This window comes from Emys orbicularis, chromosome 10 (assembly GCF_028017835.1).
Source record: "Emys orbicularis isolate rEmyOrb1 chromosome 10, rEmyOrb1.hap1, whole genome shotgun sequence".
Taxonomy (NCBI): Eukaryota; Metazoa; Chordata; order Testudines; family Emydidae; genus Emys; species Emys orbicularis.
The window spans coordinates 14845912-14871332 of NC_088692.1; the positions used below are offsets into that span (position 1 = coordinate 14845912).

Here is a 25421-nt window from a genome sequence, read left to right on the forward strand (position 1 = left end):
TAAGTTCATTTTTTAAATTTCTTCTGCAGCCTTAAGCCCACAAATCAATAATACATAAAACTTTTATAACAACACCTTTCACCCTATAATCAGAAAAGGAAAAAATTTCAAAAGCATGTAAGTGACTTATGGACCTAAGCCCAATGACTTTCAATGGGACTTGAGGTCTTAAATCACCTAGCACGTTTGAAAATTTTACTAAAAAGAGCTTTATAAATACTGAACCTCAACAAGTTGGTGAAATAGGTTTTATTCTAAGGCAAGAAGTGCATGCATCAATCCTCAGTACACAGCTGAACTCTTGTTTTGAAAGACACACCACCAAGGTACAATGAAATCAGGAAGCATGCCCCCAAATATTCTGCTTCCTCAAGGCTGCAGGGGAGTATCTCCATTTTATAGTAATTCTGCTATCTTACGTTTCTTTTTAAAACACAGTAATTCTCAGTTAGTACCCTAAAAAAGGCTGCGGCAAGGGCAAACATACAGAGAGTGGGAGCACTGCAAAAATGGAAAGGGATTCATGAGAAAAGGGATGATTTTTCCCCTTTGCCAGCATCCAGGGGACTGAGGGGACATTGTAGCCTAGGCTGCTCCAGGCTACAACACAGCTAGCTATCATGACTTCATATATTAGCCTGCATCTTAAAAGGGGTTTTCAATGACATTAGGATAACTTGATTGAGCTAGCACAACTGTAACACACATCAGGACAGGGCCTAGGTGGTTAAGATGCCTATGCTTGACTATGAACAGCTAACATATTTTAAACTGGTCTATACTAAGTGCTAACTCATTTTCAAACACTAAACCATCACATTCTAAAACATGTTAATACATTTACCAAAAACAAAAACAAAAAAACCCTCAAAACCATTCCTTCCCCCAACCACTTTTTTTCCTAGTCTAAACAGGTGCCTAGTGTCAGTAACAGCTTTCGCCCATTTCCTAAGGTGGGAATGAAGGGTGAGGTGGCACTACAATAGCTCAGTTCTGCATCCAGGGCCACAAGAATGGACGCAACCCTCTTGTGAAGATTGCTGGACAGGCTACAAGGAAAAAAAAAAAAAGATCCCTTGACACCCATTTTACAGAGTGGTAAACTGAGGCACAGGGATTTACGTGCTTTATCCAAAATTATACAGCAAATCACTGAAAGAGCTGAACCCACCAGTTTAGATTATTAGCTTAAACCCCTCAAACCTAACTGTCACTTCTCTAATCATTTGGCAATGCCATCTCTGAATAAAACTCCACATAGGCTTTGCTTATTATTCTTGCAGGGCTAGGTATTTTTTTAATTTTTAACCAGCATTTCAAACCACCTCGACTCCCCCCACAAAAAAACCAAAACCAAAACAAACCCCACCAAAACAATATCGTTTTTTAAATCGCTTTAAAGCAAAACCAGAACAATTCTCCAATTCCTAATCCTGCATTATATGCATAATTTAACTGCGCATTTTCAAACATGGGCAATTATGTTCACAACAATGTAATATGGAGTACAACTCCAGAGGGAAAGTTGTAATGTTTTGTTGCAGACATGGTATGCAATAGTAGTTTACTTAACTTTGTTTTATTAAAAATTCACTTTGAAATTAACATATCCTGCTTACATGGAAAAAATGGAGAAACATGTTCATAATTGTACACTCCATGAAATTTTGAAATCTTAACAAATCCTTCATCTTGCTTTAAAAATACTTACAGTACCTAATCTTACAGAAACACAATATGAACAACAAGAAGTAGAAATTATCATCTGTACCATACATCCACCCTACCTGACTAATGAGGTTCAGAAGAAGCTTGCCCTCTGAGCCAACCAAGCATGTTAACAACTGTGGAATCCAAGCCAGCCATTGGATAGGTGGGACGCCAATACAGTACTTGTCTACTGCATCTGCTAGTGTGTTCTTATCATCATCAAAACTCAGAAGCCAGAGAACCTAAAAGCAAAAAAAAAAAAAGAAGCTTCAAGCTGAACTTGTACCTTTCCGACATTAAGTATTTTCAAAAGGTGATGTATGGAATCTGATCACTAGTAATTTACGTATTTCACCCATAAATAACTGTATAGGTTTCTAAATATTAACCATAAAAAATTACAGCAGAAGAAAGCCCTGCATAGCCAAAAATATTACACAAGGCAAACTACAGTAAATGAAAAAAACCTATCAAACTGTCATTTACAAAAGTGAATCTGCACAGTCTGTGGAATCCACACAAAGCATTAAAGAAATACGTCTACTGTATTTTATATTAGAGAACAAAGAACTTCCAAAAAAAGAAAGAACTTCAAAATGATACATCCTCAGAAAAATCCTTCAACTGTATGAATAAAGATAGGAGATGGAGGTACATACTGCAAAATCATCAATTAGCTGATTTTATTTATGCAAATACATGCTAAGAGCATTAATTGAATAGACGCATTTTTGCTTATGGATATGTTAAACCATCCATAGTGGCAACTGCATCTTCAAGAGATCAACTTGCAAACTACCTCCCCTCCACAACTGCATGAAAACAACTCCTCTTCCATTTGTCTTCTGAAGCAACTATAGTCTCCATTTATACGGAAAAGTAAAATATTTAATATATTTTACATTATTTGTGATAAATAATATAGTTATTTTAATCTTTCAATTTATTTCACTTTTTATATCATGGTTGGAGAATCTAACCTCCAGCTAAATCTTTGCGAGTAAAAGATTTAAATTGAATCAAAATGCTCAGTTTTTCATTTGATTTTATATGTAGCTTTTTCAGAAGGAAAATATCCTTGTAGGTGTCAGTCAGCCAAACTTTGGTAGTTTGAGGTTGTTCACATTTCCAGCATTTAGAAATAAGTCTCTCAGCCATCAGCAAGTCTTCACATGAGAATTTTGTCTTATATTTGCTTCACTGTAATATCATAATACTTTAAACTGGGAACCATTCAGTTTGTAGAACTAATTCTAGATGATCAGTGCCATGCCTCTCCTTTGTTTAATTTTGGAGGAAAGCCCAAAGCTCACGTAACAAGGTGCGCTAATGTACCCTGTAGCTTTGAGAACAAGGAAAAGCTTGCTCCTCAGTCCTTTATGAGGAGTACAGCTCCTGTGAAGAACTCTTTGACATCACTAGATATTACCTCAGCTTGGTTTCACCAGGAGGCTTGTGCTGGAATTGTGCTGAGAGAATTTACATGAGAGAAACCAGAAGCAACTCAATGAAACAAGAGACACTCTGAATAAAGGAAATGAACTAATGTAACATCAAGTACAGTAGAAGCTGGGTGCGGGGGCGGTGGAAGCAACATCCCCGTTTTGCTTCCTTCTATCACACTGTGTACATTCTCAGCTCTCTCTGAAAACATTCAGCTTTTACCATTGCAAAAATACAGCGTTAACAACATAAGCCCATATAAAATGGTCTCCAGTCAAAGAGTCTCAGCAGAGATAGTATCTTATTCCATTCATCTCCTTACAGTGAAAGTCTCAAAGCCTAATTTGGAACTTAAAAGGTTAATATTATTGGGGATGGCAAATTCATCTTTTTCTTAAAAGGAAATTAAATGCAAAACATACAAGTAAATGTAATACTAAGTTTGTGCAGTTAAAATTGCAAACCAGGAAACGCAAAAGTTAAGACTACAATAGCAATTTTACTTTGGCTGTATTGCACACATTTTCTGGGGGTTTTTTTTCCCCCTGACTATCCCTGTCCATTCATAATGTAGATAATGAGCTATACATCTAAGCTAACTTTAATGCTGGAATCTGAATGTTTGTATTTTCTGAGTTTTTCTGATTTTAACTACGTAACCTTAATGCTACATTGTTGTTTGCATTTGAATTTTTTTTAAACAACACCCCAGGTGCCAGTTATTTCATTAGAAAAAAAGACATCTGAAGTAAAATTTGGTGATTTGCCAACATAACACTGCTAGTTAACAGCAGGGCACAAAGATAGTAATTGTATTTGTCTGATGGACTAAAAATAAAAAACAAAGCCCAAGATATTGCAGAAAAGGATGTGTTAATTGTGTTTTAAAATCTTTTAGATGATACAAATAAAGTTCAACAACAGCTTAGATTATGGCAGCAGTGATATTGTTACCACCTCTGGTGGAGTCAGAAGGGCCATTCCCCTACAATTAAGTAAAAGAAAGAGGTGTTGGTGTAGAAGTTGAAATTCAAAAGAGAAAATCTTCAGTATTGTTAATTCTATGTTTTCATTTGTTAAATATTCAGCTAAATTAAAAAGCAGAACTCAAAGCTCTTGCTAATAATTTTTGTCTTATATTGTAGAACTGGATTGGGAGAACAGTAACATTCTCCAAAGCACTGGATGTGTCATCATTATTCTTACAGGATATTTTCTGCACTTTTGCATACGAAGGGAGAATATTTCCCAGCAGAGACTGTCACCAGTTTCAGATTTTTCCATGAGGGTTGTTAAAAAGTAAACACTTAACAGTGAAGACGTACATGCACAATGAGAGCTGGTTGCCACGTTATAAACGGAAAGAAAGAAAGAAAGATTGACTAGTTTTAATTCAATAACTGTGGTAAAAAAAACAACCAACCCCTTATAATTGGTATTACTAAACAATATAACATGGACAAATGCAAATTCAAGATGATTTTCAAGGGCAAGACATCTCCTATGCAGATTTCTCTTTGCATAGTGGACTGGAAATGCAGCTGGAGGAGCTAAGTTTAGTCCCTACAACACTCCTACAGTACAAGATGGATTTTGGAGAGCTGGAGTCCAAGATTATTGATGTAGTTGCCCTGTGCCTCAATAGCAGTAGTAGCAAGAACTATGCAGATTGGGGAGGTTGATTTTAAGATCTCATCCAACAGGAAGTACCCTTCATCTGGACTCTCATTGGTCTGATTGGAAGAGGGGCTAAGAATAGTCTCCTCCTTTATGCTGGGAGGGCTGGGACTGATACAGTCACTGATGCATACTGAATTAGACTGAAATATTGCCAGGTAGTATTACTTACTTTCTGAGGCTTATTAAGCAGTTAAAGTTGTAGCATATGTGTAAACCAGACCAAACGTGTGTTGCATCTTATTCATTTGTGCTGTCCTCATCAATGCTGACGTACCAAGGAACAACTTGGCTCTTACTATGCAGCTGTACAATAGCCATTTCTTTAAAAAAAAATACATTTTCTAGGTCTTACCTTTGCTAAGTATTTTCTTGATTTGCTCTCATTCTGATGGCGACATGCATGCAGGTAGCAAGTAATGGCAGATACTCCTAGGTGCAGCTGACGTTCTTTCACAAATATATTCTCCAAGTAGTCACCCCACATTGCCCAAGCCTTCACTAACACATCGTGCATCTGCACAGCTGCAGAAAAAGCTTTGTTTGCTTCTTCAGACCTGCAGGATTATAGTAAGTGACTAATTTGAATATTTATTTTACCTTAATAAAAACTAAGCTGTGTAATAATAAGTAACACAGTAATAACAAACATAGCACTCAACCTGGTTATTTTCTTAATACTGAACTGCATTTTTATTATTCAGTTCTCTAGTAACGAGGTTTTTTCCCCCCACATCGTTACTTTCCATGAGCTTTCTTATGCATAGTTGAATGTTTATTAAAATAAATGTTTCATAATAGAAACACTGAGATACTGTTAAAAGGTCTATATTTACCACCGATTGGAAAACTGAAAAAAAAAAATCTATTTTTTATATATATATATATATATATATATATATATATATATATATATATATATATATATATATATATATATATATATATATATATATATATATATATATATATATATATATATATATATATATATATAAAAAAAAAACGGCCTGTATTTTCAAGCAAACTCTCCTAGCAAATAATAAATAGGGAATTAAATATAACAGCCTTTCTTTAGAATTCATCTGATCCTGCCACTTATCTCATCCCTTGAAGTCATGATCATCTATCTCCTAATGATCTTCAAACAACGTTTGAATTAGTCTCCTACTACAAAGGGAAAAATAATTACAATTCACTCTGTTTATCACATGTATACAATATGACCCTTTTGTTTAATTTCATTGTGGGAATTCCACACACCTCTCCTCATTTTTCTGCGAAATTCTCTCTCACGCTTGTTTACGTAGCAGCAGGAGTGGTATAAAACTGACCCAGTCCTAGTTGATTTCATTTAACTAGGCCACAGGGAAAGCATTTTGTCCAGGCATGATCTTTAGTTGGGGGTAAAGAAAAACAAAAGCTAGTTTCCCACATTAACATTTTCCCCAAAAAGCACTTCAGTCACAATTGAGACTTGCTCCCGTGCTGCACCAGCACAGAGTGATTCTGCTGTGTCTCAGAAGCAGCAGGGGAAACTGATTAGAGCAAATCACTTTCACTACTGTTGCAAGGCAAACAAGCAACACTTGTTTGCAATACTGGTGAAAAGAAAAGGTGGGGAAATGACACAGGAAGGGTGAAGGAAGGGAGGAAAAATTGGGAGGATGTGAAGGGGAGAAGTCAGATTGGAAATGTATTGATATGACATCCAAATTCCTTGTCCAACACATTCAGGACTTGGAGATGAAACTCACAAACAAATGTGAGAGATTTTTGCAGAAAAGTTAGGGGAAGACTGTGGAATTCCCATACTGAAATTAATAAAGCAACAAAATCAACATGATCTGAAAGTGACTCCTTCCATTTCTTCACAGCCAGAACATGTGGCTTTCTGGACAAAAGGTGAAGGGGGATTCAGGAGGATCACAGATCTCTGACATATACTTTAATTTCAGGAGAGAGAAAAATGAAGGTTTTGGCAACTAAGAGTGTATTAAATTCACAGAGTCATAGATTCCAAGACCTGAAGGGACCACTGTGATGTCTGAAAACCCCATGTAGTGTAACAGACTCCCTGTGTAGTGTAACACAGGTCACAGAACTCCCCCTACAATTGATAACCTTAAGACCTTAAACATTTCCCATTCTGATTTTTTCTCAAATACAGAAGGTTATGCATATGGTGCCAACTACCCCAATATAAATTAAACCCTTGAATCTGTATAATATGGTGCACACACTAAGTACGTTTCAAGCAAAACAATTTTAATAAATAAGAGATGAAAGACCTCACTTCAGCATCAATTTTTATCCCTCACATGTATGTACAGCAACACTGAAATGAGGAATCTTTCAAAGCATTTTGGCTCCTTTGATATAGAAGTGCTTGAAGATAAATACATTCCTCTTACCAGATAAGTATTGGAATGAACAGTGCTATAGTTAAGTATTGCTCGTGTTTCTCTATTAACAGTGAACCTTAATCTCATTTTAATACAAAAATATGAATATTTAATTCAGAAGACCACCCAACTTGTAATTATCTGTAGCAATACAAAAACTAAAGTGACCAGCATTAGGAAAAGATCATGACGTAAATGAAAATAACCTTGCCTGTCAAATAGCTTATTAAAAAACTAATTACCCTCAATATTACACAGCCACTTTATTTTCCTCCAATAGCTTTCCATGTCCTAGGTTGTGCAGTCTTGAAACAGATTACTATGAGAGCAGTCTGATAAATGACTCTCTTTATCACTACTTTCCATTTCTACCAACCAGCTTTGTCCCTAGTCTTCCCTTTCTCCCCTCTTTCCTGTATTATCTATCACTCTGACACCTCTGATGACTCTTTATACTACCTCTATCACCTTGTTCACAGAGTGGGCGGCAAAGGGGGATGGTACACCCACAGGTGACCTTTAACTTCCAGTTCAGTTTACAGGCAGCAAAGAATTCACTCATTCACTGGGGCGTTCAATGCAAAACTGCTACTTTCATTTTGCTAATTGCATGAGACAAATACATTACGGAAATTCTACACTTAATTTGGTATATTTTTGCAAAAAAGAGAGAGAAGAGTAAATATCTTATAATTGCGTTTAAAAACTTACTATTCTACCCCATAAATCTACTTGGATTATAGATAGACAGCATTAATTATTTATTCCATCTGCCCCCATTAAAAATTTAAACTGCCTGTCTTTCAGATGAAGTGTAAAACTAAGGCCCATTTGTGGCCATTAACGATCCTCTTGCACTTCCCATCAAAGTAATTACATTCTACCTGTTTAAAATTCCCTGTAGTTTCCATTGAAGATAGTCATCATTTCCTGCCCTGATCTGTTGTGTAGTGTTTCAGTGTACAGTTTAAAAGCTGATGAATTTCACTCAAGGAGGGGCTACATTGTACTGGCGAGTGAAGTGATTCCCTTACATAAAGCATGCAAAAATAATGCCTTTATAAACGTGTATGCAAATTCCTGACGAATTCTACCGAAACTGCATAGTTACCACGGGACAAAATTTGACCTATAGATTGTAAATTAGTTTGCCTTCTGGATTAAAGGTGCCATATCCTTCCCAACAGTAATAAAACACTTATTTAACATGGAGGAAAAAAACAGGTGGCAAGTATCTGTTTGAAAGGAAGCCTTAGAATTGAATGTTTTTAATCAGGCGAGCCCTTTGCAGTGTGTATCAAGCCAGGGGTGAAATTAACTTAAGGGACTTACGCAGGGTTGGGGTCCTGAGCGGGGGAGGAAAGGAGTGGGCGTGGGAGGGTGAAGAGCCCCATGGTAGCGGTAGTGGCGGCCGGGAGCCCCGGGGTTCTGGCGGCAATTTAAAGGGCCCGGTGCTCCCAGCCGCCGCCACTTCCCCAAGGCTCCAGCAGCAGGGCTCTGGCAGCGATTTCAAGGGCCAGGGGCTCCAGCCATTGCCAGAAGCCCAGGGCCCTTTTAAATTGCCGGCCTGGGGAACCTGCCCCCTGCCGGTACGGTTGGCTGTGTACCGGCTCTTGCCGGTACGCCATACCGGACCATACCAGCTTACTTTCACATCTGTATCAAGCTTTCAATATATTATTTGAAAAGAGTTTGTATATGGCACTGCCATATTGTGTGATTCAGACTACTTAGACAACGTGCTGTATTTCATCACCATTTTGTTTCTTATTCCTTTAATAGCTATTGTTTAAGAAAGGGATGTACAGTGAACAAGAGCTACAGAAAAAGCAATACCACTTTTTCTCAGCAGACAGCTCTGAGTTTATGGGTTGAGCAGGATTTTTTCATAAGTGAACTGCTTTCTCAAAGTAACTCTCTACCCAAAAACTTATTTACTCATATTGATGTCTCCTTTTTGGCAGATCCCATCTTATTATGATATTATATTTGTCATACAAGACAATCAGAATGGACTATGCAAAGAACTAGGCAGAGAACTTCTGAGTCCTAACTCAGATCGGCCACTGACTCACTGTGGTACCTTGTACAAATCAGTTAACTTTACCTTTTCTCAATATGTAAAACTTCTCTAATAGAAGGGGTGCGAGGATTACGTGACCTAGTTTTCCACAATTTTTTGAAGAGGTAAAGTGACGTGTATTACTACTAAAAACCACATAGAAGCTAAGTATCAGTATGTATATTCATTTTTATCCTGATTTTATACTGGTTTAACATTTGCTGCTTAAACATTTTTGTTGCACTTCTCCCAGATGCGTGCTGGTATCTCATCCAAACAACATACTTACTTGTTAATCTGAGCCAAGAACATTCCCTTCAGTGCATAGAACTCAGCTGTCATCTCCTTGGTGAAATATTTCAGATTAGTTGATTCAATAACCTCAAGGCCCTATTAAACAAATTTTTATGAAAAAGCCTTGTACAATGAATTCTGTAGCAATAAAAAGGAAAAAGCTTCCTAAAAAGCTGCCAAAATAGAAATTATCTTGATGTTTAATAAACAACAATCTGTTAGAATTTTTAAATAAATAAAAAAAATGCTTTCTAAAAAATCTAACCAGATGCAGAATTTTCTTCAACTTTTCTTGGCCTTTATGCAAAATTCTTGCACTTGGTAGGCGATGCACTGCCTTTTCCACTTTTAAATTTCACTAAACCCAATACTGTATCTCAGCTTCTTTTGCTTACCGTCACATTCCATTTTTCTTGTCAATTTAACTCACTCAGTTTCACTTTAATATCCTGACATTCATCACACATATAGTAAGTCATTCAAAACTTAGTTTAAATCTTCACTTAGTCTTGTGACAGTCTTTTTCCCCCCTCTCTACACACTTGATGGCAGATCAAACCCTCAAAGTTCCCAGCAACATGTCTTGACACAGATAATACTAACATACCTGCATACACTCATTTTTACCCATGACTCCTGCCAGCTGAAGGTAGCATTTGACTTGCTGCCGAATCTTCTGAAAACAATCCACAATAGGCACAGTAGGGATAGTATGAATACGACTCAATATGTCCAGCGCTACATTGACCAGTCCTTGTTTCCGAGCTATCTTTCCATACTGGATAATTGCTGAAGCTGAAGCATGAACTCCCAGCATAGCATTATTGGAACTGGGATCATGCTGAGAACTATTTTCATAGGCAGTTACAATGGCTACAGAGACAGAAAGTAAAAAGTTAATAATTATAAAACAAACATTATACAGAGAAAATACACACGAACAAATGACTTATGAAAATGGAAATTTAAGATACATTTTCAAAGCTAAAAAAGTTTGAGTATGTTTTAGATGCAAAATATGCAACATTTTAAAACGAAGTTCTATTTCAAATTGATTATTTAAATATCAAAATCAATTATATTCTTGAGTGTTTGAAACGAGAGAATGGACATACATTTACAAAAATAATATTTTTAAAACAGTGGGTGGTCTGGAAAATTACATGATGAATGCATGCTGGACCAGGCAGTTTTACCCTGGTAATGATGCTGTCTCCACATGAAAATGCTGCTCCAATGGGATAAGTCATCTGACACAATAGGTAATCTGTTCCTCCAAGTCTTTACGACAGTCTTCATATCATGCAGGCTGTTATTCCTCCCTAGATTAGTTGGTTGCAACCCTGCATTTATTTGTGCTGCCTCTTGAAGTTCGATAATTTGCTGTGCTGCCTAGAAGGATTAAGGAATATAAATTACAAGACATACACTTTTGGTCACTAAACAAGGAAGTCTATCTTAAGACTGCACACTTACAGAAGTATAAATAGTCCACACTATTTTATCAGATGAAGATATCCACCAATAATTTGATTGTTAAGTCACTTAGTACACAGCTGAGCTATTTATATTCTTATTTTTCCAAAGTGGTTATCGATGAGATATCAGAGGATTTCATAACCTCTCGTGAAGGGACACAGTCAATAACCAATTTAATTAAGCCAAAAAAATCAAAAGGTAGAATCAGCATTTTGACATGAGAATTTCAATAAAAGTAAGATCACTGACATCCTGAATCACCAGCCTGGAGACTCAGTTCATGCCAGAGGTGATGTCTTTAAACCTGTTTTTTTTTTTTTTTTTTTAAGTGCTTCCCTAGACTCTTGAGTTTAAAGTTCCAGTAGCATGGTTCAGACGTTCATCTTTTCCAGAAAGGCAATCAAGTACCAAGCACCTCATTCTGTGCATTCCTGTCTTTCTAAGGAGACCTAACTGGGAGGGGAGGGATAGCTCAGTGGTTTGCGCATTGACCTGCCAAACCCAGGGTTGTGAGTTCAATCCTTGAGGGGGCCATTTAGGGATTTGGTCCTGCTTTGAGCAGGGGGTTGGACTAGATGACCTCCTGAGGTCCCTTCCAATCCTGATATTCTATGGAAAAAAAAAAATTAACACCATGTATGTTCTGAGTGGACATTACTGATTGTAGCTATTTCCTCTATAATAGTATGTGTTTGTGCCAATATCTTTGGGGGAAAATGTTGGGACTCAGCTAAAAGTTCAGGTAACCAATTAGTATGGCTTTCTCACATAGGGTGGAACTAACAATAGAACTTATATTTATTGTATTTGGTCTAAAACCCTTTCAACAGGTCTTGCATATAAAATCTGTGCCTGTAAATACTAATTTTTCATGAAAACCAGAAGTATTAGAGGTGGTGAACCTGCAATTTTTTGCATCTTCTCCAAATTTTATTTTGCGACGGTATTTTTTTCCATACATCCCTAATCCAAAATGACAACAATGGCTGGCTGGCTGGCTAGTTGCCACTCTGTAATCACCAGAAAGAAAACGTTCAAAATTTATTTAGATTTTCATATGATTCAATTATTATTACTGCTTGAAAACAAAGTAATTCTGACTGGAAGCCTTCTCAAATACAATCTGAATTTATATCAACTTTAGACCACCAGAAAATAGTAGATAGCACCTAGTTTATGATAAAGTAGCAGGCTGGAATAAAAGTACTGATCTTAAATCAATGGAATGCAAACTTTTCATAGAACCTGTAAAAATAGTTACTGGTCCTTCCTGAACTCCATAATGAAAGCATAACTGCATAAAATATGGTCTATGCTTGCTTAAAACTAAGAAGACATTTCGAAAATGTTAACGTTCGTAGTATTTAACCAGTTTAAAAGTGACTTTTACAGCCATCCAACATGCTCAAATCAAGGAAACGAACAAACAGAAGATGGCAGCATTCTCACACCTACAAGAAACAGCAGACATTTTGTTGAACTTCAACAATCTACAGAAAAGACCCATACTCTTTACTGGAATTTAATCATCTATAGTACAATTAAACCAATATACTATTCTCTAAGCTACTTCTCAATAGATAACATTTGCATTCACTGTTAATCAACTCAATAAAATAACTGTTCAAAAATCAGTCCACATTTACAAAGTTAAATCTCTTGAAACAAAATAAATTAAGGAAAGTAATATTTTCCCACAATCATCTCAGTATCAGCTCACACAATAGCTTAACCTTCCTCTTACTTCCATTCATCATGTAAATTTAATTTTCTTGCAGGTATTTAATCACACACTATCTGATATAAAAAAGTAATTACTGCAGTGCAAATTCATTGTTTGGTTTGTACCTTCATCATTCACTGCCTATTTTATCATTTCAACACTGGGGATATATATAAAGATTATTTAAAAATACTAACTTTAACTGATGTCACATGTGGAACCTTTTAAATATTTTATTTAGCAACATTAATCCTTTCATGCTGGAGGGTCTAGGCACATCCATTGCCAGCCCTGAAAAAAGCTAAATAAATTCCCAACTCTTGGTAGCAAGGAGTTAATTCAATCAAGCCATCCTCCAGATGTAACATCTCAAAGAAATGAAGTGTTCTGCTATTATTTATCAAAACTCTACTCTGACACTCACATTTTAAGATGTAGAAACCTTATGTATTCATTCACTACCCATCTGATGCAGCATAAAGAGTGCCATGTACTCAAGAGTGTGATTAAGCCGGAAAACACAATTTTGTTGCTCATGCTGGCTGGTATAGATGGGGCATAAATATTTTCAATAGCCGTTGAAAGGCATTCAATTTTTAACAACATAAAGTGAAAGAAAGAGTTCTATTGGTATCAGAATATCTAAGTTCTGTCCTTTGCAGCTTTTTTCCTTTTTCCTTAAAAAGGTAATTATTTGGCATATGGCAAGTTCAATGTCATTATTTCTCTTTGTGGTTTTTCCATAACAGACAGGAAAAACAGATCAATAACTCAAAAAAAAAAAAAAAAAACATTTTGACAACTAAAAAGTTGTCGTCCCCCCCCCGGCAATGGAACGGATTCATCACAAAAACAAAAAAAATCTGTTGAAGTTCTAAAATGTTTATACAGGCAGCTAAAACCATCTGAAAAACATATTTTATACTGCAAGATGTGAGGTGGGAATCCTTTTTGGCTGTAGTGCAGCATCTATGCAAATTATGGGAGAGTCAGCCACCACACCCAGTAGCCTTCTGTCTAACTAGAAGCTTAGCTCTTTAACCTTCAAGATGTGCCATTCCTTACGGAATTAGGTATAATATCACCAGCACCTGTCATTCCTCTCTCTTCCCCCCTCCTCAGGCTATTATGACTCATACTTGCTGTTTCATGTTGAACTTAAATTGCCCACTCTTCAGGAGAGAGACTTTTTAAATTTGTGCAAAATGCCTCAAAGACATTTCTGAGTGCTTAAAAGAAATGTTCTCAAAAGGTTTTCACAACCCTTTCAGGATATGACAAGGAAGAAACTCTTTCCCCTAATTTTTCATGTGGATCTTATTTTTGAGTAAGGTGTATGCCAAGGAGAAAGATTAAAAATACTGGTTTTGAACAATGCCTGCAGTTCTTCATAATCTGAAATACCAATAAAACTAGGTTTACATAAGGAAACAAAACAAAAAACAAAACAAAAAAGCTCCACACCCCACATCACACACACCCCAGAAACTCTAGCCCTAAGTGCTTGTCAAACCCTGCAACAGGTTCTGGAGAAGGTCATTAAAGATGACAAGAAAAAGGACTTAAACAAATTTTAAACACTGAGCCTTTAAATAAACACCCATGCCTGAGGTCCTCTTTAACTAGGGAGGGGGAAAACAACAGCTTTTTACTTCTATTATTCCAAAGAAAGTACTCTTTGCAGAAATGCAGATAATAGCATGCCTGCTTCTAAAGTCAAAATAACTTCTGTTAAAAACGATTCAAGAGTTGGCAGTGAGTTCAGGTCTAATCTAGAAATAAGAAATAGAAGAGATAAAAGATAGTATGTACTAAGTAGCAAAACAGCACAGAAATGACAGTTTGGCTGAGTCTCTGTGTGCTATATGCTTGGTTTTCCAGTTGAAACAGCACTTGTTTCTGTACAGAAGTCAAGGATTGGCACGCATACATGAGATAGCATGCGCATAATTTCTTAAGACTATGTACAGCGTACTGCAGTTCCATGAAAAAGTAGGGAAGTCTTATGCTATAAACATTTTCTTCCTACTTTTAAATGACATCTTGACATTTGCCAGAAGAGTTATGTCTGTTGATGTAGGTGGTATTGAATTAGTTGTTTATTTTCCTGCTGGAGGTTCCTGCAGTCTGGAATTAATGAACTGCTCCTCACGTCTCTCTCTGCACAAGTGAGTGGAAATGCTCCACTGCTGAAATTTTAGGTCCAGAAACACCCCATTTCAAGGGCAGCCTGCCTCCAGCTCCATCCTTCCTTTTATCCAGCAGGGTGTAGCTGACTTTTTTTCTGCAGTAAAGGCAGCTTACTCCCGAGACATGGAACATTGTGATCCCCAGTCTGAGGTGGGATTGTTCTACTTTTCATGCTGCTGGCATTATCCACTGTATACTGTATCTGGGGAACAGCTGAGATCACCTTTGTGCAGGATACAAGCATGCACCTTAGTCTCCAGAATACATGATGGGATGGCACCTACATGAGCTTCCCCCCTTACATCAGCACAAGGGATAATTTGATGTAGCCATTGTCAGCGCATCTACGCTACACACCTAGAGTTGTTGCATTCTAGCGATTGTAGTGTAGACCAGTGGTCTCCAAACTTTTTTGATCACGCACCCCTATCAGTAAAAAATTTTGATCAGACACCCCCTGCCGTGGCGGCTCTACCCCCAAGGATCCTCTGGTGCACCTCACTTTGGAGGCCACTGGTGTAGACCAGGGGTAGGCAACCTATGGCATGCGTGCCAAAGGCGACACGCGAGCTGATTTTCAGTGGCACTCACACTGCCTGGGTCCTGGCCACCAATCCGGGGGGCTCTGCATTTTAATTTAATTTTAAATGAAGCTTCTTAAACATTTTAAAAACCTTATTTACTTTACATACAGCAATAGTTTAGTTATATATTATAGACTTAGAGAAAGAGACCTTCTAAAAACGTTAAAATGTATTACTGGCACGCAAAACCTTAAATTAGAGTGAATAAATGAAGACTCGGCACACCACTTCTGAAAGGTTGCCGACCCCTGGTGTAGACATACACTCAAATACAGAGGTCTTCCATCTGCCCTTCCTTCGCCTCCTCTGCAGCACTAGGGGAAATTCTCTGAAGGATTCCATCTTTGAACGGGGAGTCCCCATTCACCCAGGCACATCACAGAGCTAGTAAACTAGGATGTGAGCTGGTGCCTCCTGCTCCCTTTCATGCAGTTCACCAAAGAGGAGTTTCAAGTAGGAAGCATGAAGTAAGTAGGCAGCACTATTCTTGTTGATCACCTTGTGCATCCAGTGGATCTGAATCAGCCATAGTGGTGAGAAGAAAACTACTTCTTCTGCAGGCGGAATGTGTATTTGGCAATTATTTTCCTACATAGTCTTCTCCAAAAAGTCTGGTGGAAAGAGCCCTTCCTCAGTGTTCTGATCCTGATTTTCATGGTCAGATTCTGCAGGAGAGGAGGGGAAGAGGAAGGAGGGCTGCAATGGAGTGAGAAGGCACCTAGTCTCCTAACTGTATGCTACATCTGGGTGGACAGGGAGTTGCTGTACAAAAGGGAATCTTCAGGAGATGTACAAAGTGGCATGAAAAAAACAGCCTCTGAGGCAAGTCTTGCTTTTGGTTTCTGCACAGAGGGGAGTCCCTAGTGCTGGTTAAAGTGTTACAATTTAGAGCTAAAATAAAATGTTGTATTTAAAGTCTTTTCCTTTTTCATTTCAACAGACTACACATGCTCAAGCTTTAGATCCCAGAGTCTGCAGTAGTTTTCAGCTAAGCACTATTACCCTTTGGAAAAGACAGTCTTTCACTAATGCCAGAGTTTTAGACAACAAGTTCTTCTTTGACCCGCAACCCTTGAGCCAAGGGGATGTCTACACTGCAATAAAAGTTGTGGCACAGCTGTGGCTGGCCTGGGTCAGCTGACTCGGGCTTGCAGGGCTCAAGCTGTAAGGCTATAAAACTGCAGAGTAGACATCTGGGCTCAGGCTGGAGCCCAGGCTCTGGCACCCCTTAAGAGGAGAGGGTCCCAGAGCCTGGGCTCCAGCCCAAGTCCAGACATCTAAACTGCAATTTCCAAGCACAGTGAGCCAAAGTCACCTGAGAAGGGCCAGCTGCGGGTATTTTACTCATCTGTAGACACAACCTTAGTGTTCAGAACCCTACTCCGACGATAGCAATGCCAGCATTCCTGAACACACATTTTTATTTTAATGGCACTGACTTCAAACAGTTGGCTCGGCTGAATAAGTCTAGTTAAGACTAAAAGTAACCTATAGATTTTAGGCTTCTGAAATCTGTACTGTATTTACAATGTGTTGAACTGAAAAGAAAATCATTTTACAGATTCATTCTACATTTCCACAGGTGTTATCATAAAGCAACAGCATAACAGCCTCACAATAGGCCTGATTCCAAAGGCCGCTGAAGTGAACGGGAGCCCTTCCGGTGACTTATAAGCTGGTCCAAAGTCCCTTAAAAGAAAAGGTTGAGCCACAAGGCCAACTTTCTCAAAGCTTAGTTTACCTGCAGTGGTAACACTCAAACCTTTATAAAGGAATTCCAACCAAAATATGAATGTTGCAATTTTAATGTAAAAATATCACCAAATAACCTTTCAGTTATGAGTATTGTGTAACAAAAGAACTCTTTCTTGCTATAAAGTATCAGACGGGTAGCCGTGTTAGTCTGGATCTGTAAAAAGCAACAACGAGTCCTGTGGCACCTTAAAGACTAACAGTTAGTCTTTAAGGTGCCACAGGACTCTTTGTTGCTTCTTGCTATAAAATTACTTGAGAATCTTCCCCTGGCCCTCCCTGACCTCCCAGAAATATCAATTATGTTTCATCAAAACCTTTTTCTTATGATTACTAAAATCCTGAAACTTGTTACTGGAAAAATCATTTTGTAATGAAGGGATTTTAAGCAGTCATGGGATAAGAGGGAAGGTCCTCTCATGGATCAGAAACAAAGGGTAAGAATAAATGGTCAGTTTTCAGTTGGCATCATAGGCAGAGTCCCTAGTGATTGCATAATGTTCTGCAAAGGTGTGGACTGACACCCACGTCACTGCTCTGCAGATCTCTGAAATGGGGACATCCTTGAGGAAGGAGACAAATGAGATTGATCTCATGGAATGTGTATGGATCGAGTCCGGAGGGGTCATGTTATGAATTTGGTAACACTGTCTGATGCAATTTGAGACCCATTCGGATAGTCTTTGGGCTGATATCGCTGAGTCCTTAGATCTTTCCACCATAGAAATAAATAGTCTAGGGGACTTCCTGAAGGCCTTTGTCCTATTGAGGTAGAATGCAACACCTAGGGCAGTGGTTCTCAATCAGCCGAATCAGCACATAGCTGCAGCCCTGAGGGCCATACAGGTAATATATATATTGTGTGGATGTGGCCCACATAACACAGAGAGCTGCATATGTGGCTCACAGTGGTAAACAGGTTGAGAACCATTGGTCTAGGGTATGCAGTACGGCCTCCGTATTGTCTCGGGGAGGCTTTGGGTAGAAGACATGAAAGTGAATTAGACTGAATTCATGTGAAACAAGGAGGTCACTTTAGGGCTGAACCTTGGATGCAGCCTAAGTGTAACCTTGTCAGGGAAGAACACTGTGTATGGGGGATGAGCTATGAGAGCTGCTATTACCTGGACTAGAAGAATAGGCGAAATTGCAACCAGAAAGATAATTTTTATCGATAGATATGCTAGTGAACAGGTGGCCATAGGTTCGAAGGGAGGCCTAGTCAGCCCTTTCAACACTAGGTTTAGATCCCATGGCAGGGTAGGAAGTCATGGTTAAGGGTTTGTTATTCCCTTAAGGAACCTTTTAGTGGCTGGGTGCAGAAGTACTGAGTACCCCTCTACAGGTTTATGAAATGATGTAATAGCTGCTAGGTGAACCCTGAGAGAGCTAGGGGATAAAAATTGAGGTTAAGGGTCAGGGCATATTCCAGAATATGAGGAAGAGTTGCGGACACTGGAGAGATTTGTTGGGACGTGCACCAAATCTGGAACCTGGATCATTTCTGCAGGTAAATAGGCCCTTTGTCCTGAGAGAGAAGGTGCGGAGTGGCTGGAAGGGAGATTGGTGGGTACATCACGCGCTGCCTCGGGGGAACAGATCTGTGGACGGTGCTCCCCACCGTGCAAACAAGTCGAGAAGTAATCACGGGTGCATCTCCCACTTGTGGTCGTGTGGGAAGGTGTGACTGAGATTTTCCGCTACCTCGTTCTGTGTACCCGGGAGGTAAGCCATGGATAAGGTGATGTTGTGAGAGATGCACCAGTTCCACAGTTTTATTGCCTCTGTGCTCATCCCTGGTGGCTGATATAATACATGCAGGCTATGTTGTCCATTGGGACCTTTGTATGTGATCCTGTTATCACCAGGAGGAAATTGGCACAGGCATTCCTGACCACTCTCAACTCGAGGAGATTGATGTGCAGGGAGATCTCCACGGGCGACCGTTTAGATGCGCGCCCTATCCTATGAGGGATGCATCTATGGAAAGTAGTGATGAAGGTGGCGCCTGAAAGAAGGGGACCCCTTTTGCATGCATTGGCTGTGTTCTTCCACCAGTCCAGGGAGTTCTTGATCCTGATGGAGAGTGAAAGGGGTTTGTCCAGACTGTCGCTGTTTGGACTGTAAACTGAGCTGAACCATAGCTGTAGGCATCGCATGTGAAGTCTGCCGTGTGGAATCACCACCGTGCCAGCTGCCATATGCTCCAGAAGCTGGAGGCAGATTCTGGCTGGCCCTTGTCTACCAGGGATAGAAACCTGTCCTGAGGTAGGAAGGCTTTGGCCTGTAGCGCATTTATGAATTTTAGGAGTTGCACTGGTGTGAGGGTCGACTTCTGGGAACTGATCTGCAGGCTCAGCTCTGTGAACAAGCTTATGATGTCTTGGGTGGCTGGACGAGCCTACTGAAGCAACCAGGCTCTGAGGAGACAATTGTCCAGATAAGGGTAGATCATTATCCCTTAGATTGTAGATGGGCAGACATCACTGAGAGAATTTTGAAAATACTCTCAGGGCCAATGGAAGTCCAAAAGGGAGAACCCTGTATTGGTAGTGCCCCAGAGTGAACCTGATGAAATGTCTGTGAGCCAGTAGTGAGACGTGAAAGTAGGCATCTTTCAGGTCGAGGGCCGAAAACCAGTCTGCCTGTTCCTGTGATGGAATGATTGTCACTAGGGTGACCATCTTGAACTTCTGAGCTTTGATGAACTTGTTGAGAGTTCTGAGGTCCAGGATGGGTCTCCAACCACCCTTCCTTTTGGATATTAGGAAGTAACAAAAGTAGAACCTTTTCCCTTGTAGATGTTGAGGTACTGGTTCTATGGCTCCTAACTGCAGCAGTCAATCTATCCCCTGCCACAGTAGACACATGAGAAGGGACCCTGAAGAGGGACGGAGAAGGGTGTTTTGGAGGGGATAGGGAGGTGAAATGGATGGAATATCCAGATCTGACGATCTCTAGGACCCATCTATCTGATATGTGCTCCCACGCACTGTGGAACACTGCCAAACGGTGGCCAAATGGGTGCATGGTCACAGGTAGTAGTGGAGAGTGGTCTCGTGGCACCTCGATCTGCCCATCAAAAGTGATGCTTAGGGGCAGGTGGTTGGGTCAATGGCTGGGAACCTGAAGGCTTTCGTTTCAAGAACTTACCTTTTTTCTTCTGGGGCTCATAGTTCTGTTGTGATGGGCACTGGGATGAACCAGGCCTTTCTTGTTATTGAGAGCTAAAGTGACTCTTTTGCCCAAGTGCGTAAATTCCCAGTGACCTGAGAACAGCCCTGGAATCCTTCAAGAAGTGGAGAGAGGCATCGGTCTTCTCAGCGAAGAGCTTCACTCCTCAAAGGAGAGGTCCTCCACCGTAGTCTTCACCTCCTTCGGAAAACCCGAGAGGTTTTTTGCAACCAGTTGCCCTTCTTGAATAATGGCCTTGAAGGAATTCCGGGAGCTCTCCGTCAGTTTATCAATAAAATCTTGTAATTTATTGTAATTTGTGTAGTCATATTTCACCGTGAGCGCCTCGTTATTGGCTATTTGAAACTGTAAGACATAGGTGCAGGACAATCTCGGTGCCGGGAATGCCGAGGATATCGAGCGAGATGATGATCGCTTTCAGCTATCCCTGAAACCGCTCAGCTGAGGGAACCTCCCGCTCTCTTTTTTGACTTGTGAGAGGAGTCCCAGACCGTTTCTTCAAACCACTATTCTTCAAAGTCGAAGGTTGAGGGGAAGACTCACGCCCACTGGACGAATGGGGTCGGAAAGTCACATCCATGAAGAGGATTTTCTGGCAGAGATTCCTTACCGGATCTCGGTCGCAGCTGCTGGCAGAGGGGACACTTTTATTGGATATGGCCATCGCTGAGGCAGTGAATGCACTGGGAGTGCTTGTCCGCGACCAGAATCACCGCGCTGCAAGTGCGACATTTCTTGAAACCTGGAGAGCTGGGCATACCCTTGTCCAGGTGTCTCTCCCCCACCCGAGGTTGACACAAGAACAAAGTGTTTTCTTTCTTCATTTTATTGTGTTTTTGTTTTGTTTTTTAAGACAGCCAAATAAAAGTCAAAAAAAGGCTACGGGTTTCTAAAAGCTAAAGATTAACGAGTGAAAAGTAGAGTTAATGATCCGCTAACGGACAGCTAAGGGCTCCGTCTCTAACCAGGGGCGGTTCAGAAGGAACAGAGGATGCCCGGGCTAGCCTCCTTGTGGCAAAGCACAAGGAGAGACAACGTGTGTGCGGGCCTAACAGACACTACTACCAAAGTTCTCCAATCAGCAGCGCAGGGATGCAAACACCTACAGCGAAGCACACACGGGGACACTACTCGAAGAAGGAACAGTTTCCATAAGAAGAGAGACTAAAAAGCCTGGGACCAATCAGCTTCAAAAAGAGGTTACAAAGGGCAGGGAGGGGAAGAGATATAATTCAGGTCTATAAAATCATGAATGGTGTGGAGAAAGTGAACTAAGAATGTATTTACTCCTTCACATAACACAAGAACCAGGGTCACCCAATGATAAAACAAACAAAAGTACTTCACACAATGCACAGTCAACCAATGGAACTTGTTGCCAGGGAGATGATGTGATGGCAAAAACCTCACCGAGGTTCAAAAAAATATAAGATATGTTCATGGAGAACAGGTCCATCAATGGATATTAGCCAATATGGTCAGGGATGCAACCCCTGGCTCCTCGTGTCCCTGGCCTCTGACTGCCAGAAGCTGGGAGTGGAGAACAGGGGATGGATCACTCAATGATTGCATGTTCTATTCATTCCCTCTGAAGCACCTGGCATTGGCCACTGTCAGAAGACAGGATACTGGACTAGATGAACCATTGGTCTGACCCAGTACGGCTGTTCTTGATCTCACCTGCAGAAGGGGAGTGTGAACATGTGACACTACATGAGGAAGCCTTCGCCATTCGCGAATGGCTAAACTGCTGGCCATTTCTACCAAGCGCTCAATGAAGTTAAGCTGCTGTTCTTCAGGATGGCAGATTGCTAGATATCCTCTGTACATGTTGACTTTCCATGCCATCTCTTTTGGACAACTCAGCTCCACCTAATGGTAAAACAGAAAATTAGCTACGAAACACCTCTTTTGCATAAACACAAGAAAATCTGAAAGCAAAAAGAAACCTTAAATGGACATACGACTTGATTTTTAAACTTGATTTTTTTTTTTAAATGGACTAATTTCTAGAAATTCCAGTTTCTGAAAGAGAATGCTTTAAATAGTATTTCCTGAAACTAAAATCTCTAATCTGTGGGATTTTCTGTTCGCCTGTTGATATTCATGTCTTCTCAGCAACATAAATTGACTTTACATGTCAACATATTGCACAGATACTAGACTGCCTAGCTGTCCTGTACATCATTAAGTTTTTAGGAGAATAAGTTAATGAATTTTTTTTAAAACGATCTAGCACTAATTATATGTTTATGTCAAAACAGTATCTGCATACAGGGACTCTGTCAAAAAGTGACTGTTACTTAAAATGATCGCGGAATAAATTTTAAGCTATTTTCAGAGACTTCCTGAAACACAGGAGTGGCAGAAATATGACAACTAGAAGAATCAAAGCACAATTTAGCCACAGTATGTAAATGTTTTGCAACAAATGTACTGAAAGGTTGATTATTGCATACATTTGAGAAGATCTGACTAAATAAAGAGTGTACATTTAAATTAGCTCACAAATATTTGCAAACACTCATTAGCATTCAGAGCAGAGAGTAAAGGCCTGATTCTGTATACCATGAGCACTCAATTCTCCCAGTGCAGCCCCGCTTTGTATTCATGTGCTGCATAGAAATTCCAGCTATGTTGGCTTTGTTCTATTTTCATTAGCTTAAAAATATCAAAGGAATCACTTTCATTTGTTAAAGTAAGGTATCAATTACTTTAAATCTTGCTTCAGTTTATCCTCAACTAGCTTTTAAGCCTGAGCTTGTAAAGAGAAACCGTCAGGTAGCAACCCTACACTTATAGAATGAAAATCATCTTTTTTTTTTTTTTTATTACATGATACACTGGATCATTAAACACAATGGCAATGTGAGCAAATGGAAATGAGTCTTGGGTCCTATATCAAGGGCCACTTGTTATTTTAATACCTCAACTTTAATAGGTAGATTATTAAAACGGTTTCACAAAGATTTAGGAAAACTGATATATAGCTGCCATCTTTTCTGATCGCTCCCTATGGATCAAGAGTTAAATTGCATAAAATAATACATTTAATATAAGCTGTTCAAAGTCAGATTCAGTAACATCAGCATAAAAGAGTATCAATAAAATGAAACCAGTAAGTCTATCAGCAGAGAAGTAATTATTCTTTCACATCCAGCTATTTATGAATACATGTTTCCTGACACCATTACATGGATCTGTCTAAAGCCACAGAAGCTCAATTTATAGCTTCAGTATGTTCTCTTTAGTCCATTAGTAAATGCCCCATTACTGAAAATATCTCATTCACACAACTCCAGCTAAAACATATCTGCAGTTGCTGGTGGTTGTCACTTCTACTTAAACTGAAAGCCATCAGAAGTAGAACCTGTCAGACATGATCAATTCATTCAGCTACAACTCAAGACTTAAAATCTACTGTACAACATTTTCTTTAATTTTGCGGCTGTAGAAAGCTTACCACAAAAGTGTTCTTAAAAGTTCTGTGTAATTATTCAAGAACTTACGCATACTTGAATAGGACAGAATACATTATTGATTTAAAAATAGAAACAAAAAACTAATATAAATTAAAATTATATATTGAAAACCTATAATCTGCTCTTTTTGGACAGATAACTGTTTAATCACTAAGTGACAAAACTGCTAGTTAAGCCAAATATTCAATTCTAGTCATCAGTAGTGTTAACATCAGAAATTTCAATTTCTAACACTGATACAGCCTGACCAGCTCAATTTTGGGTCCTATCAAAGGACAAACACAGTACTTCATTCATAAAGTAATCTTTACAATTTTCACTCTTAGCCCCTGAAGTAATACATACTTATTGCATCTCCCTCTTCTACGTCTGAGTGAGGAAAAAGAATTATTGAAGAATTAACAGATGTTCTACATTAAAAAAAACCTTGAGAAACTGTATTTTTTCCCAAAAATTGATGTAGAATTCAGATAAATTTTGTATATATTAAGAAACATATAATGCAGTGTATTTATCATGCAAGAATAAACAAACAGTCACCATGAAGGAGGGTTTTGGGATACAGGAAACTGCTCCTGCAAAATACTGAAGTCAACTGAAGTTAAGGATATTCAGCAACTTGAAGAAACAGGCTCATTTTTTGCAAATATTTGGACATTTAGAGAAATAAAGTCACTAGGTGCATGAACTATTTGCAGATAGTAAATAGTTTCTGGTTAGTGTGCTGGTTTCAGAAACTGAACAGATTTTTCAAAATTAGTATTTATTTAAGTATTGCTGTAGTAGTGTTAGTCCCAAGATAATAGAGACAAGGCAGGTGAGGTAATATCTTTTATTGAACTAACTTCTGTTGGTGAGAGAGACAAGCTTTCAAGCTTACACACAGGTCTTCTTGTCCAAGCTTGAAAGCTTGTCTCTCTCACTATCAGAAGTTAGTTCAATAAAAGATATTACCTCACCCAGCTTGTTTCTATTTATGTAAGTGAGGGACTAATTGCTTTTCTAAATCCATATATGGGATAAGAAGGTGCTGTGCAAGCTTCTATGGGGCTCTCCCAACACCACTGAATCTTGAAATGCAATAAGGTTTGCTATTCCTGTCCTGTCTTTTATGCAAAGAGAAACAATCAAGTCACACTAAATTGTGACTGTGTGATGCAGACCAGCAAACTCCTTTCAATTCATGACTTAATGCACTAGCCTCTCACCTTGATGATCTGGGTTCAATATCTGGCTTAATGTCCCACACCAACAAAGTCCTAAGCGAAACAAATCTGCTTGCCATTAAAGAATTGTCTTTTTCTCAAAACGAAAAGGCTTTCAACTTACTTTTATAAAATATATGAACAGTATTTCAAATTCAAAGTAAAAAGGATTCAATAATTATTACAGAAATGCATGTGTACAAATATACCAGAAAAATGT

The 25421-nt window shown here is 39.1% G+C and overlaps 1 protein-coding gene across 1 annotated transcript in view; it reads right to left on the reverse strand.

Annotated features, from left to right (window-relative positions):
• TRRAP (transformation/transcription domain associated protein) overlaps positions 1-25421 on the reverse strand; it is a 153623-nt gene that overhangs the window by 30142 nt on the left and 98060 nt on the right. The window contains exons 60-65 of the mRNA XM_065412772.1: positions 22195-22386; positions 10788-10983; positions 10199-10464; positions 9587-9687; positions 5186-5387; positions 1788-1952 (exon numbers count right to left, since the gene is read on the reverse strand). Coding sequence (XP_065268844.1) covers positions 1788-1952; positions 5186-5387; positions 9587-9687; positions 10199-10464; positions 10788-10983; positions 22195-22386 — 1122 coding nt within the window. The remainder of the gene's footprint in view (positions 1-1787; positions 1953-5185; positions 5388-9586; positions 9688-10198; positions 10465-10787; positions 10984-22194; positions 22387-25421) is intronic.